The sequence below is a fragment of the Corylus avellana genome, chromosome ca11, assembly GCF_901000735.1.
Source record: "Corylus avellana chromosome ca11, CavTom2PMs-1.0".
Lineage (NCBI taxonomy): Eukaryota > Viridiplantae > Streptophyta > Magnoliopsida > Fagales > Betulaceae > Corylus > Corylus avellana.
The window spans coordinates 20,313,825-20,328,636 of record NC_081551.1 but is presented as its reverse complement, the minus strand read 5'-3'; the positions used below and the strand labels follow the sequence as shown (position 1 = coordinate 20,328,636).

The 14,812-nt window shown below is 36.3% G+C and overlaps 2 protein-coding genes across 2 annotated transcripts; both read right to left on the bottom strand.

Annotated features, from left to right (window-relative positions):
• Positions 1-2,806: 2,806 nt before the first annotated feature.
• LOC132166169 (acid phosphatase 1-like) lies at positions 2,807-4,630 on the bottom strand. Its single transcript, XM_059576943.1, has 3 exons — positions 4,129-4,630; positions 3,166-3,375; positions 2,807-3,070 (listed from the first exon to the last, which is right to left on the bottom strand). Exons 1-3 carry the CDS (start codon positions 4,509-4,511, stop codon positions 2,893-2,895), a joined length of 771 nt encoding a protein of 256 aa, XP_059432926.1. The 5' UTR covers positions 4,512-4,630; the 3' UTR covers positions 2,807-2,892.
• A 978-nt stretch (positions 4,631-5,608) lies between these two features.
• On the bottom strand, positions 5,609-8,518 carry LOC132166784 (uncharacterized). The gene is made up of 2 exons (XM_059577669.1): positions 7,714-8,518; positions 5,609-6,726 (listed from the first exon to the last, which is right to left on the bottom strand). The coding sequence occupies exons 1-2, from the start codon at positions 8,304-8,306 to the stop codon at positions 6,066-6,068; spliced, it is 1,254 nt and encodes a 417-aa protein (XP_059433652.1). The 5' UTR covers positions 8,307-8,518; the 3' UTR covers positions 5,609-6,065.
• Between the last annotated feature and the right edge of the window lie 6,294 nt (positions 8,519-14,812).

The window sequence follows — 14,812 nt, the reverse complement described above, 5'->3', positions numbered from 1 at the left end:
GTTTTTTACTCCAAGCTGATTTGTCATTCATTTAGTGGTGGGCAAAAAACCCACATTTTTTGGGACAATGGTATTGAAAATATTCTACTATTGTATATAATATTTTTAAATGATGTGTTAACTTCTCATTTAAAGCTATAAAATCTCACTTTTATAGCCCATCCAAGATAGAATGAGCTCTCATTTTTAAGCGTGGCTCCCAAAGTCAACACGTTTTTCAAAGTAAACCATAATTTTTTTCACAAATTACTTCTTAAAAAAAAATAAAATAAATATAGGCTATTCTTTAGGTGTGAATGTTGCTTGTTATATATGAAAAAAAAAATATTAAAAAGTGGCTGCTGGCGTGCACCACCCTTGGAGACTAGCTCAAACAACTCTATTTTTTTTTTGTTTCTTTCCTTTTTAAGAGTAACAAGATTAATGAAGATTTATTTAGGAGCTGGGGCCTTCCAGATAATGTTTTCTTTTGCTGCATTGATTGGTTGGTGAAGATGCTTTTCTTAATTTCTTGATTGTCTTGTATAGCTTGGATACTTTGTTGTATATTTCAATGTTCAGGAAATAGTTGTTTTCCTTGAGTTTCTGGTTGTATAATTAACCTAAATGAAACAATTTACTCATTCATCCAAACAAATGAAGACAAATGCTCACACTAGTTTAAAGTAGACAAACTAATTACAAGACATTGAGTTCATGAAAAATATGAGAAATTACAAACATGGCCTTTGACTTCTCACTGAGACCTCAGGCAGAATGCTCTATGCATGATTCCAGGAGGTGGGTTGAATTGTCTAAGAATCCCTGCTGCTGCAAATTAAGCCTCTTGTTTGTGGGTCATTTGTTGCATCTCCAAACACTAAACCAAGCTAGCTTAATTCTCATCTCCATGAGAGAAGAGATAGACTCATAGAGGTGGGTTGGTGATGGTTGTCTAATTTTTCAATACTAGCAATCAGAGATTTCGAGCTTCTACCCAATTTTTTGTGATGAGCTTGGAATACTTCAAATTTAATTTAATTTGTTTTTAATAAAACAAGATATTCACGTGATATTTCTGTGTCGTTTTGTGATCTCTTGTGCAAGAATATCCGGTTATCTTCTCCATGAAAAGTTCTAAAACCCACGCCTTGCCACATCCCCTGTCCCCCATAATAAGCCTGGGAAAGCAAACCAAAAGTTGGAAATAAATTTCTTTTACAAAAACTCTATTAAATTGACCTGCATTTTTATATATGTAATTTTTTATTTTCAATGAGAATCACATGTGTGTATATATATATATATATATAGTTTAATAGATTTAGGACAACTTAATTCAGACGAAAACTTTCGGTTGTTGGAATTTTTGTTTTGTTTTGTTTTTTGTTTTTTGTTTTTTGTTTTTTTATCATTTCAAAACAAAAATATTTATAAACAACTTAAACACAAAATACTTTTAAAAATAAAAGAACATTTTTCAAATTAAAAAAAAAAAAAGCTTCAAAAACACATTAACAAATATAAACTAAATATTTGCTATCCATTATCACAGTTAGACCAGATATTTAACTGTTTCTAGAAGACAAATAAGAAGCTCACATGCATTACTCTTTCAAGGCTCCCACATTACTCTTTTCCTACTACTTAGGTTTCTTTTAGTTTCCCTTTTGGGCCTGAACTTCTAAGGGTTAACTCAATCATATAAAATGAAATTTGGATGGAATTGGGCCTGCCTTATGTAGTCCAAACTTACACTGGCTGCGCTATCAAGTTATAATATTGAAATCAAAAGGTCAAGACTCAAAATGCTCAATTTACATAAACGAGAGTTAACAAATTTTGACATATCTCGTGAACCTAACATAAATTTAATGTAAAATTAGCTAGTTAGGATTGCAGGGTTTGACCCATTTAATTAAATGTGTCAGATTTGAGTTCACCTATTTAATCTTATATTCATGAGTCATGCATATGGGGTGGGCAGATTAACCATCAACCACCTATTGACCGTGGTCGAACCATCACCTATCGACAATCGACTTTCAATAGCTAGTATGCGGAATAAAACTATTGTTTCAACTTCAGTTCAGTAGGCAGTAGAAATATTTTTATAGGCGGTTAACCAAACTGATTAAACTGAACCGTGTTTTTTTAACCGATTCAACCGAATTGGTTTTTTTTTTTTTAAAAAAAAAAAAAATTATTATTATTATTTGAAATCAAAATGACATCGTTTCATTTGAAATGTGGTGCTAATCTACTGTCAAATCCAATGAAAAAATATGTCCAATAAACACTTGTTTAACCCCAAAAAAAAAAAAAAAAAAAAAAAAAACATTTAGGCTAAAAAAATAACTCATTTTGGCCCATAAAATGTCTTGGCTCAATATAAAAAACCCACTAACAGACATACTTGACTGAAATAGTTAGAAATTGTTGCCGTCGATATGAAGTCTGTTAATTAACCGACTTAAATGACTGTGGTGGTTTGGTGGGCAATAATACCCTTATCGTTATCAACTTAACCGATATTTAGTTCTACTCAACACGACTTAAACTCGACACGCAACATAAGAGCTGATAATTTTTTACATGACTCACAAATCCAACGTGAATTCAATTTAAAATTAGAAGGTTAAAGTTGAGGGATCTGACGCCTTTAACTAAATGATTCAATTTAGAGTTGACCCACATAATCTTATATATTCACGTCTCAATATAATCCAATCTCAACACTTGAACAGGAATTGTGGCCTCTACCTAGGTGTAACAACATGAGCACACATGCACATCTGAATCCACTCGATGTTCAACAACGCAAGCAGACATCTGAATCCATGGAAATCCTTAAAATAAACATGGCAAGAAAATATCGGCATTACAACAACAACATTATTGTTTTGATGTTTATTAAGAGATATAATACATGGGATTTGGAAGTTTAAAGGACCGTCTAGCCACGGCAAAGCCCAACAAGTCACTCCACTGGTCACCGGAGCTCCCGTGTATCCTATAACCTTCATCCTCCAACTCCGATCTCTTTTCAGATTTATACACGATTGCCGGTTTCCCCTCATCTGAAGGCCCCCTGTTTTATTGACCAACATATCATTAATTTTGTCATCAATAACACACTTATATATAATATCTCTATGGCCAATATTGTTTAAATTCTATATATACCTCAAGATAAGGCTTTCCCAGTTGGTGAACCCAGCATATAAAAGATTCTTCTCTGTCACATTTCTTTGTTTTTCATCTCGTCCAGTCAACAGAAATATCTTAAACCCCAGCTGTTGGAGCTCTTTGTACAAACTCAAACTTGGTGCTAAAGCTGGGGCCTCTGCCAAATCCACCCAAGAGTCGAAAGATGTCTCCTCAAAGGTCTCTGCTCTTTATATGTACAAAACAAGATAGGGTTAACAAAAAATCAGCCAACATGACATGATTATATGTACAAGTCAATCAATGATGCAAGCTACAAACAACTTTTACTGCACGTTATTTACAAATTCACGTGACAATTCAAATTAATACCACCCGACACTAGTCTAAAAAATTAGACTCTCAAACCTTAACAAACAAAAATGATAAAAAATAAAACAAACAATTTCTGATCAAGGGGAAGCACAAGAGAAATGGTCCAAATAATTTCCTATGATTCAGATAATTAAATTAACATTAGTTCTTAATGCACGCGCATGTGCGAATCACATATTTTAAAATATATGTCAATTCAATAAACTGAATTCCGTTAATTTCTTTCAACCAATTACATATTAAGATTAAAATAAAAATAAAATAAAAAAGATTTTCTAGAATAGTTCATAAAGATTTTTTGCAATAGATTATTTTACCATTTCAATATTTACCATCACAAGTTCAGTCGGTAAAACATAAAACACGTGCAATAATCAAGCAGTTCAACGTGTCAAACTTCCATTGGACATCCCAACAACCAATAACCTAACATCCACGTGCGCATAGAGACCGAGCGGCGACCCTTATGCGAGTATGCGACGAAGGAGTGAAATATTACCTAACTAACTTGAATAATTCCCGAATCCATGGTCCAATCATCTATCAAAAGAAAATGAATCTAAACCATTCAACGAATCCAACGGCTACAAACCATTAAGGGCTTACCCCAACCCGTGGGCCTCGTAGTACGGCAGGTTCGAGAGCAGAGTCTCATCGATGTCGAACACCCACACGTCCCTCCCGTCTCCAGCGATCTCCACCGTCTTCGCGAAGGCGAGGGAGTCCTCGGCCACGATCTCCGAGTCAGACGGGTACCGCTCGCCGGTCATGTAGTCCTGCACGAAGCGCTCGCACCTCGCCGGAATGGTGGACCAGTACCCGGCGTCGTTGGTCTCGACGGAGAACCTCCAGCTCTCGCAGTAGATATCGTCGTCTATCCGGATTTTGCGGTCGCCGGAGACCAATTGGATTATCGAATGGGAAACAGCGGTGGAGACAAGGCAGAGGAGGAAGAGGATGGTTGGGACGAGGGATTGGCCGGAGGCCATTGCTGGAAATCCAATGAACTCAGTTCGGAGAATTTCTGGTTTTCTTTTTCACATAACAAACCAACACAGAGAGAGAGAGAGAGAGAGAGAGATTTGGGATTTTTGGTTCTTGGCCAATGACTTCTTTATTATAGGCTGCTCTCTCAGCTCCTCAGCTCCATTTTCGATAAACGACTTGAAATATCCTACCGTTGAGTTTCATTCAGAAACTTTACATAAACGACTGCCATTATTTATTTATTTATTTTTTTTAAACGATCGTCATTTTTAAGTCATCTTTTCCTTCATTACACGCTAACGAAATCAAATCGTTTGCCTCTTTTAAACCAAAATGTTATGTCGTTTAAAGAGAATCCTTCCTACTAGAAGAAGATCCGACCAAAAAAAAAAAAGGTACAATTTAATCTGCAATTCGCGAACGAGGCACGTAATTTGAGAGTTAGAGTTAGATTAAACGAGTTCGGATCATAAACAGCTTATTTGTTTAATAAACGTGTCATGTTCGAGTTTGACATAAACGGGTTTACGGATTAATACATTTATACAATTTATGTATTTTTTAATTTTTAAAATAAATTTAAAGTTTAACTTAATTTAGGATTGACAATTTAACTCATGACTCGCGAATCCGACACAAACACGACATGTAGTTTTAGGGTTAGATTAAACGGGTTCGTATCATAAATGGGTCACACGTTTAATAAACATGTTGTGTTCGGTTTGGCATCAACAGGTTGACAGGTTAACCGGATTGATACAAACTCAACACGTGAACCTGTTTTGCTAACCCTAGTCAAAGGGTCCATTTAGCTAAGTTATTTTTTAACTCGAATTTTTAGGAACAACAACACACTTCTGCAACAATGAATAAATACATCGAATCGCCATACAGATACTTAAATAGAATTGTTTATGCATGGGGTTTTCTGATTTTTGCTTAAAGTTGTATATATTTTAGGCTTTTCACAATATATAAGCCTAAGTAAGAATTCATATAAGACTGTAAAACAAACAATTGTATGGATCCAATTACAGGGTCAAAACAATTCAACCAGCCAAGCAGATTGTGGAAATATGGATAACAAAGAACCAATAAATATGAACAAACATTTGCACTTTTCTTTCTGTACAGTATCAATCCGTAAGTTTAAGGCTAATACATGGAACAATATTGCAGTCATAAGATAAATTTTCCCTAATTATAATCTCTCAACAAAACCCAAATTAATGGCAGCAAAAACCAGCAGGCGTTGTGACTCATAAACCCAAAATCAAGGATGATTAATCGAAGAAGAGTCTCACAAATCAGAGAGGAGATAAGAGGAGGCCACGCACCCGAATATGGGAATAAAAACAAAAGAGTATATAAATTGTGGGAGGAAAAAAAATGAGGGTGAAAGAATAGAGGGTAAAAATGAAGCTGCAAATATATATATATATAGCTCAAACCAACTGGCTAGGGCAGTGGGGTTTGCTCAGAATGAGCAAGAAGTAGATGGTTATCACAGCATTTGACGTGATTTTGCAGAAAGACAATGGGTTTTAACAGAAGGTTCAGAAAAAGGAATCTTGTTCATCATGGCAAAGTTCCTTCCTGAGTTTTTGTGAGAAAAGTCTGCAAGCGTCGATGCTAAGATCAATGGCAGCTGAAAGCGCTATGAATAAGGCAGCATCAGGCATACAGGTTACATGCTGAAGCCCTACTTGTACAACAGGCTTGCTAACTTTTCCTTCACCTTCCACAGTTGAACTCATCACAAACCCTTTCACAGGTGACCTTGAACTCAATGCAGAATCTTTCATTATTCCACTATCAATGCAAAATTGGCCACCCTTTTTCATGCTCATGGTACCTTCAGCAATGGGAATGCTACCGTTAGGGCCATTGTCAGTTACAAGCTCAAACTTGTAACCTAAGCCATCAATAGGGCCTCTCTCTCGCCACGCCTCAAGACGACCCCATGGCTTCCAGCTGCTGATGGAGATCCCATGAGGGCGGAGAATGAGCCAAGCACCGGGGTTCGATCGAGAGACACGGTCTGTGCCTGGTGAAGGGACAAATGGAGTGATCACGGAAGCAGCGGCCACAGGCGAGCCGGAGAGATCATATATCATTATCATCCACCCTTTTCGCTCCCTTCCTGGCCTCTCCCTATCTCCAGAAAAGGTTCTCCTCCATCCCCTCTGACTGCTGGTGAAATCTGATGGCAGAGATCTGGATTTTCACAAGACCGACGAGAGGTAAATGCCAAAGCTCAATTTAAGTGTCAACATTTGTTAAATAACGACACAATCATTGTTAACATATTAAAGAGTTTAAGCCCAATTGTGAGAACATGAATAACAAATATATAACTAGAAATGAAGTCAAACAGGAATATCAACACCAACCAGATGGTATATAACTGGAACCAAATATGTTGCACATGGGAGGAAATCCAAGGTAGTTGAACCCGACAGTTGGGGGAGATTTGAAATTGTCTATTTGACCAAATGAGTTTGGCAACTAAGAGGCCACCATTAATTAGTTAACTTTCTGAGTTATATATTAATATTCTTAAAGCAAAGGATGATCATCTCACATGGCTGCAGATAGTGTGAAATAAAGTCATGCGAAATATATAACAGTGAAAAATTTATGAGTTCATCTCCAAAAGCAGGACTCAATAAAATCATAAAAGAAGAGGAGGGTCATTTACGGCTTGTTTCTAATTTTCATGTACGGATTCTGAGCTTGGTATTAGTACTAGGAGGAGATCGTTTCATGGAATAAATGATGGGAATAAGTTCTTCAAACAACTCAATGTCAAATTGAAATGTCAATTCAAAGATTAGCTGCCAACATGTTGATAACGACTCATGGAATTTTCAGGGGACCAATTTGGTCAAAATTAAAGAAAATAAAAACCCACTTGCTAGATCTACCTTCTTCATGGTGATCTAGCCATGAAAGAAACCCGCCAAAACAAGAATGAAAAAAAAAAAAAAAAAAAAAAAACCAGCTTGGCATCTGCTTATAACCAGCTAAGCGTAGTGCCATGGCAACCCACATGCGTAAACCATACCCAATTCCAGAAAAACCTCATCATTATTACCATAATTATCAAAAGAAAAAACGAAAATAATGATGACCAGTTGGTGCACTTTAGCAAACTCACGAGTAAAACCACTAAAATGTACCGGACAAAAACGCAAAACTCACCTGGACCTGTTGTTCCGGTCCGCACTGAACGTACAGCTGAAAACCGGCTGCCTGATATTCCCTTGAATCTGGAAAACGACCGGGCTGCACTCCGGTTCGCCACCGAACTGGAACACAAACCGCGGATCCGGTTCAGACCGGACCACAATGTGAAATCGGGCCGAAGGCTTGTCCGGCTTGTTCCCCAGCTTCATCCAGCCGGTCTGGAACACGTGGGGCCGGGCCTCGGCGCCCTCCAGGTTGATGCCGACATGGACCCGTCCCAGAAGCTTCCCGCCGCTGACGCCGCAAGTGCGACCCATGCGGCCCGTGTAGACGGACACGCGGAGCGCGACGGGCTTTCCGGAGAGTCGGCGGAGGGCGGCGGAGTCGAGGTCAAAACCGGAGGCGGAGGTGGAGGAGTTAGGAGGAGAGTCTCCGGGCGTGTGGCAGAGAGGGAGGAGGGCGGTCTGGGAAGGGAAGTTCTTGATCCGTACCTTGCAGAAGCACGGGGTGGTGGATGGGTGGACCCCCGGACCGGCCGGCTTGGTCGCCTGCGGGAGCTTGAGAGCCAGTGATTCCACGATCAGCCGAACGAATGGGCATGGATCCATATTGTACCAGTATTACTTGTCTTCTTCTTCTTTCTCTGTTTTGGGTACAAAGAGAAAGAGTGATACTCTGAAATGTGACTCAAATGGATATGTTTGGGAACATCTATCTTCAGGGACTAGAGAATGGATGTCGGATTCACCTCTCTCTCTCTGTCTCTCTCCGGGCGCGTTAGTTTAGTAGGGTGGGGGGGATTTTCTCTCTTGTTTTTTCCTTAGCGGGAGAATCCGTCACGGGATTATGAACAGAGCGATGCGGCTCTTTATGTGGGACCCTGGAACCAATGTTCTCTAGTAAAAGATTCCATATACTCATCAGGAGTTTTAATTGGACGACAAAAGGACGGAAATTTCTTCCTACTTTTCCTATTCATCCCTTTAACTATGTCAGAAATATATACTTTTTTAATCAATTTTTTATTATAAACAAAATATGTTAGGTGCTAACATCAACACAACACAAAAACTTTTCCATCAAAAATAAAAAAATAAAAAAATTCACAAATTCAATCTAAAAAAGTTAAAAATTGTAAGCTTTACTAATTAATTAAAATTAAGTAACGATTAATTATAAGTTTAATATTAATTTTAAGAGTCGCATTATTATTATTATTTTTATATGTTCGGACAAGAAAGGAGATGAAGAATTTAAACTATTGACCTCTGCTTCATAAGACGTGAAAATTAAATAACTTTTAATGTTATTCTAAATTCAATAATAATTTTAAAAATAATTAAAAAATTGAATGCCAAATTTGTGATGGCAATAAATTTAGTTGAAAATGTTAAATGCCACGTAAAGATAATTGTTTTTGGCGGGGAGAAAATGGAAAGTGCAGATGAGAAATTGGGGAGAATTTTGTGGGGGGAAAGCTGGTCCCACGGTGGGGTCAGACCACAGCTGGATTATGGCTGTCACCACGTTCTCATGAGAAGCCTAACTGCAGCTGTAGCTGATTGGGCGAGAGTGTGCAGGTTAAGAAACTGCCAACGTGGAATCCCCTGATCGCCGCTATGGACGGCTGTGTTTGACGGCGCCAATTGGTTTGCTTTTCCTTCCAACTCCGGAGATAATCAACTTCTGTATTTTATTTGTTTATATATATATATATTTATGTCAAAGGAATAATTAACAGATTGGCTGATGGATTTGATTTCGGAATAAATTATTTGATATTCATTCAGTTTGTCATTTTGTTATTTATTTTATTGTTTTGGGAAAAAAATTTCTAAAAGTACATGAGGCATGCCTTTTTATCCAATGATTTATTAAAATTAAATTTTATCAAGTTCTCTCTTAAAATATCAATTATTATCCAATAGATTTTTATGTTTATCATAAAGTAATTCGTGTCTCATTTAATAAAAATATGTCAATATAAATAAATAAAAACATCAGAAGTCGCCGCACTGGGTTATGCGTCTTTCTAAGCAATTCTCTCACTAAACTGTCTTAAAAGTTGCTATTTTCAACGACCCTTTTCGTAGACTCTATACTAAAAAACTATTGTGTCAAACCTTTTATTTGGCCCATTCTCAACTGTTAAGTTTTATTATGTTTATATTTGGGTGTATGTATATGTTTCGATGACTCGGAATTTAGAAAAAGAAGATTAATTAGAGACATATGGATCACAAATTTGAAGGTAAGATATTTCAAATGCAACAATCCCTGTACATTACAAAAGTACACCAAGGGCCATCTTGAATGGACAAGTTGGTAACATGACCTACCATTTTTTTTAGTTGTAACAGAAAAAGTGACATGAGACAATTATATATGTCTTTGATAATACATTAATACTCTCGAAAGTAACAGGTTTGTATCTTCAATTGGTAGGGAAGTCACCATAGGATTCAAAAAGTCAAAATTGATTTATTTATTTATTTATTTAAAAAAAGGTATTTCTTTTTCCCAGCTGTTATGGGATTAAATATAAAAAATCATTCACTTTTCTTATTCCTTTGATTGTATTCACTAAATACCCATGTAACCAATGGACAAAGTTTTGAACATTTATGAATTAGCTAGGGTGGAGAGATTTTTTATTTATTAAATTGACATATATTTTTTAAGTATATGATTTTTATATGCAATTTTAATAGAATATGTGATTCTTACGTGAATTTTAAAATGCATGCAAGAATTACACAATATAACAACACGTTAGTTTAATAAATTGGATCGAAAGAATTTTCTTTTCAATTTGAAGAAAAATTGTCTTTAACCAAAGAGTAATTAATGCTGCTATTTACATGCCAGTGCACCCATTTAATATATACAAGCTAACATAACGTGTTTTAAGTAGCTTTTCATGTCCGCGACCTTAAAAAAAAAAAAAAAAATCTACCTAAAATACGCTAGGTCATATTACTTAAAAATCTACTTGAAATGAGTGTAAAGAATAATATTATTATTATTATTATTATTTTGTTTTTATGAGAACTTTCAAGACACAGCCACTTTATTCACAGCAGCACAAAGGAATAGGGATTAACATGATATTAACCTTAAAGAATGAAGAACAGTAAGACCAAGTAGAATAGTTAATCCTAAAACCCAATGAGTAGATCTTTTTGTTCAAGTTTTGACTTTAGATGGCATGTTGCAAACTTGTGGGGCTTCTTTTCATCCCGCTGTTTTTTTTTTACGTAATTATATATATCCACAACCCTTCAGTACTATATCTATATATCTCAATCTTTTGCTAATGCTGATATATATGATTGTTAACATGCAAGTATGTCAAATTCTACTCCACTTTTTTTCCGAGTGTTCTTTTTTATAGCCTTATCCTTTTCAATCCCAATCAACTTCCCATTGAAGAAGACCCAAGTAATCCATCACCATCGAGTAGGCCAGACCCCCTAATTTATCTGTTGAACGGAACGTGGGGAGCAAGCGTGTAGCCCTACCATCGATCATCCTTCCCTATTGTTTACATATCTCATTCAAAACATCATGTTTGTTTCGGTGCTACGCTACCAAAAATATCACTCCCACACCCACATCCACATCCGCTTCTTTTATCACCTTTTAACTCAACACGAAAGTAGCGGGTTAGGGTTGAAGAGTTTGATCTGTTTAATTTAATGAGTCAGATTAGGGTTTAACCTATATAATATTATACTCATATCTTGGCAAAATTTGAACTTGACATGCGAACATGAATTACTTACAGTTTTTAATGTAACTCTTTTACATTTTACGAAAATGAATGTCGTGTGGACTGCCAGGTGACGGATCGAGATGATAAATTATAAAAGAGTTGTAGTTATGGCTGAAAATTTAACCCATGAACCCGACACGTAATTTTAGGGTTAGGGTTTAGGTTAAACGGGTTACCTATTTAATAAATGTGTCGTGTTCGGGTTTGACATAAACGGGTTCGTTGGTTAATCGGGTTCGTGGGTTGACACATTTATAAAATTTATTTTTAATTTTTTAAGTAAATTTTAAGTTTAACTTAATTTAGGGCTGACAATTTAACCTGCAAACACGATGCATAGTTTTAAGGTTAGAGTTTAAGTTAAACGAATTTTTTTATAACCCATTTAATAAATGTGTCGTGTTCATATTGATATAAACGAATTAATGAATTAACCGAGTTGGCAGGAACTGCACATAAATCCGTTTTGCCAACCCTAGTTGTAGTAGGGTATAACTCTGACAGAAAACTAGGCTTATTGATTGCATTAATCCTTCGGTGAAGAAGAAAATAAAAGCAGCACAGAAATCCAGGAATGCATGCAGGCCAGCCTAGACGATGAATGTGCAGTAAGCATCACTTCATCAAAACATATTTTCTTGTAGATGGTGGATCCAGAGCACCAAACCTAGGCAAGTAGTAGCTAGGCATGCACCATCAATGTTTGTTAAAATTACCAACACAAAAGGACAAGACAATCACTTGTATTTTTGCCCCAAGAACAAAACTTCCTTGGACCCATAGAGATAGAGTGGAGGATTTTGTAACATGTTCCTGATGGATGCCTCTCTGGCTCCTTCAGTGTGAGGACCCAGGTAAGCAAATGTGAAAATGATATCAGCCATGAAGTTGGCAGACAGAGAGGCTGATTGGGTGTACACCAACCTTTGTTTAATGCTTATTATAGGGCACCTAATTTTTATTTATTTATGGTTTTTTTTTTTGGTCTTTATAATACACCTAATCATTGCAATGAATTGGCACTGATTTTATTGCAAGGCAAACAAAACTTATGGCAGTTAATTAACATGATAGATGATTGTGGTTTAGGGCCCCTGGATGCTCTAAAACACGCCATATAATGATCAATTAGGTGCGCAAGGGATGATAAAGATGATGATCACTTCCCCCACAGATGAATAAATGATTAGAAAGTATACTGCAAAGTAAGATAACTTAATTTATATTAAACAAGGCCTCCATATTAGCTCCCCCCACCTCCCTGCAGATAAACCCTAATCTACTGTTTTAGTGATGTTTGGTTGTCACCATAAAAAAAACATTTTTCGTTATTTGGTTCGCATTCAACGTGCTTTTTGGAAAACACTTTCCGCTAGTGGGAGTGGTTGGCGCCAATGGGAGAGGAGCTAGGTGATGTTTGGGTGTTTGCCGTGTCGTGGGTGTTTATCAGAAAGAGGGTTTTTAAACGAAGATGTTTTACGCCTAAAATAATATATATAAAACAAGGGGTTATCAAAATGTTTTATGGAAAACGTTTTATGTTGAAATAAATTGAGGCGCCACAAACTTTTATAAAGAATTTCCAACAAGAAATTTTTTTTTTCCCTCTCTCTATATATTTTTCTTCCTCTGTTGTCCTCTAGAGATGAGACTGTCCCAAACCCTAGGGCTAGGGACTTCGAACCTTCTACTTGCCTGTTATTTGGATTGAAGGAGATGCCAAAGGAGTCATAACTTGTTAGAAGAGAAAGAATTTCAATCTTTATTTAAAGAAATAAAAAATAAAATCTAAATCTAAACTTTTAGATAGTAATGAAATTTGAATAACAAGTTTTTAGTCGTTTCAATTATATTGACTTCACCAAGCTTTCCTCTCCTACTTTTGGTCTTTCAGTCTTAATAAGTAATAACTCTATTAAAAAAAAACAAAACCTTAAAAAAAGCAAAAGAATCACAAGCAACTCAAAAACAACAAGAGCTAGCCAGATATCTATTAACAGGCTAATCACGACCACCCTGCAAAGAGTTGTCTTTGATTCTGACCCAATTCATGATCTAAGAAGTGATGCTCAAAAAATGTCTGGTAAGTTTGTTATTTCTCATTTTTTTTCATGTTTTGTAATTAGTTTGTCTTTTATAATCATCACAGTAATTGTTGATTGTAATTAATGGTGACGAGGAAGACTGTGAGATTGAGGGCGAGAGAGAGAGAGAGAGAGAGAGAGAGGTTATTTAAATATTCCATTCTTTTTGTAAGGTTGGAAATTAGTTCTAGCAGCAATATTCATTACATTTAATTCTTTTGGTTTTGGATATCAGTAGATCAAATAAATATCAAAAAAAAAAAAAAAAAGATCAAATAAATATTATTCCAAGTCATTACAAATGAGACGATTTTGGGAGATCAATTTTAGCTTTTTTAAAAACAAGAAGAACAGCTAATTTTAAACATTAATTTTTGAATAATTTTTTGAAAGGACACAAATTTCTTTCAAACCTAATGACGATACAGCTCGGGGGAGGAGGGATGGGCCTTGCTTCCCTCCCTCCTCCCCGCCTGTACGGTTTCTCTTGTGTACCCTTTTTTTTTTTTTTAATTTCCCCCCCCCTCCTTTTTTTTTTGCCACAAAGCACAACTCCCGTCGTGACTCAGCCTAGCGATCTTCACTGTGCTGCCGATCTCCACAGCACCTCTCCAATGCCGTTTTTCGCATCGCTTTCTGGCATCCACGCACCTGCGCAGCTTCCTCACACTCCGACTAGAATCCTCCAGCAACCTTCCTCTGCTCCTTGCTCTGATGGCGTTGTTGTTTTGTGGGTTTTTGTCTTTTTTCCTTGTATTTTCTTGTATGTTTTGTTGTTCTGGCCTCTCGGGTCAATAATGACTAGTTTTGGCTTGAGGCTTTTGCTCATGCCTGGGGAATGGGCTACTTATGTCTCGGATAGAGTCTGCCTGAAGCAAATCTATTGTATAAGCTGAAGATTGGGTATGGGTTAGCGGATGTTGACGTCATAGATAGGATCTCAATGTAAGATTTGTATGTTTTGACTTCTATGATGTGTAATCTTTTAGCTTCAGTTATGATCTTTCAGACCTTTATGCTCAGTGATTGTAAGAGTTTTTATGCTCTTGATTATTCGATTAATGAAATCTAAATGAATTTCTCTCTCAAAAAAAAAAAAAATGATGATTTTAATTAAAAGCCACCTCATTTTTTAAGTGACACAATAGAGACTTCTAGCATTATTGCATAATCATACTGTATGTGTATACTCTTTTTTGGTAGAAATTATATTTTATTCCACAATTTTCTTACAATGTTAATATGACAGCCATAA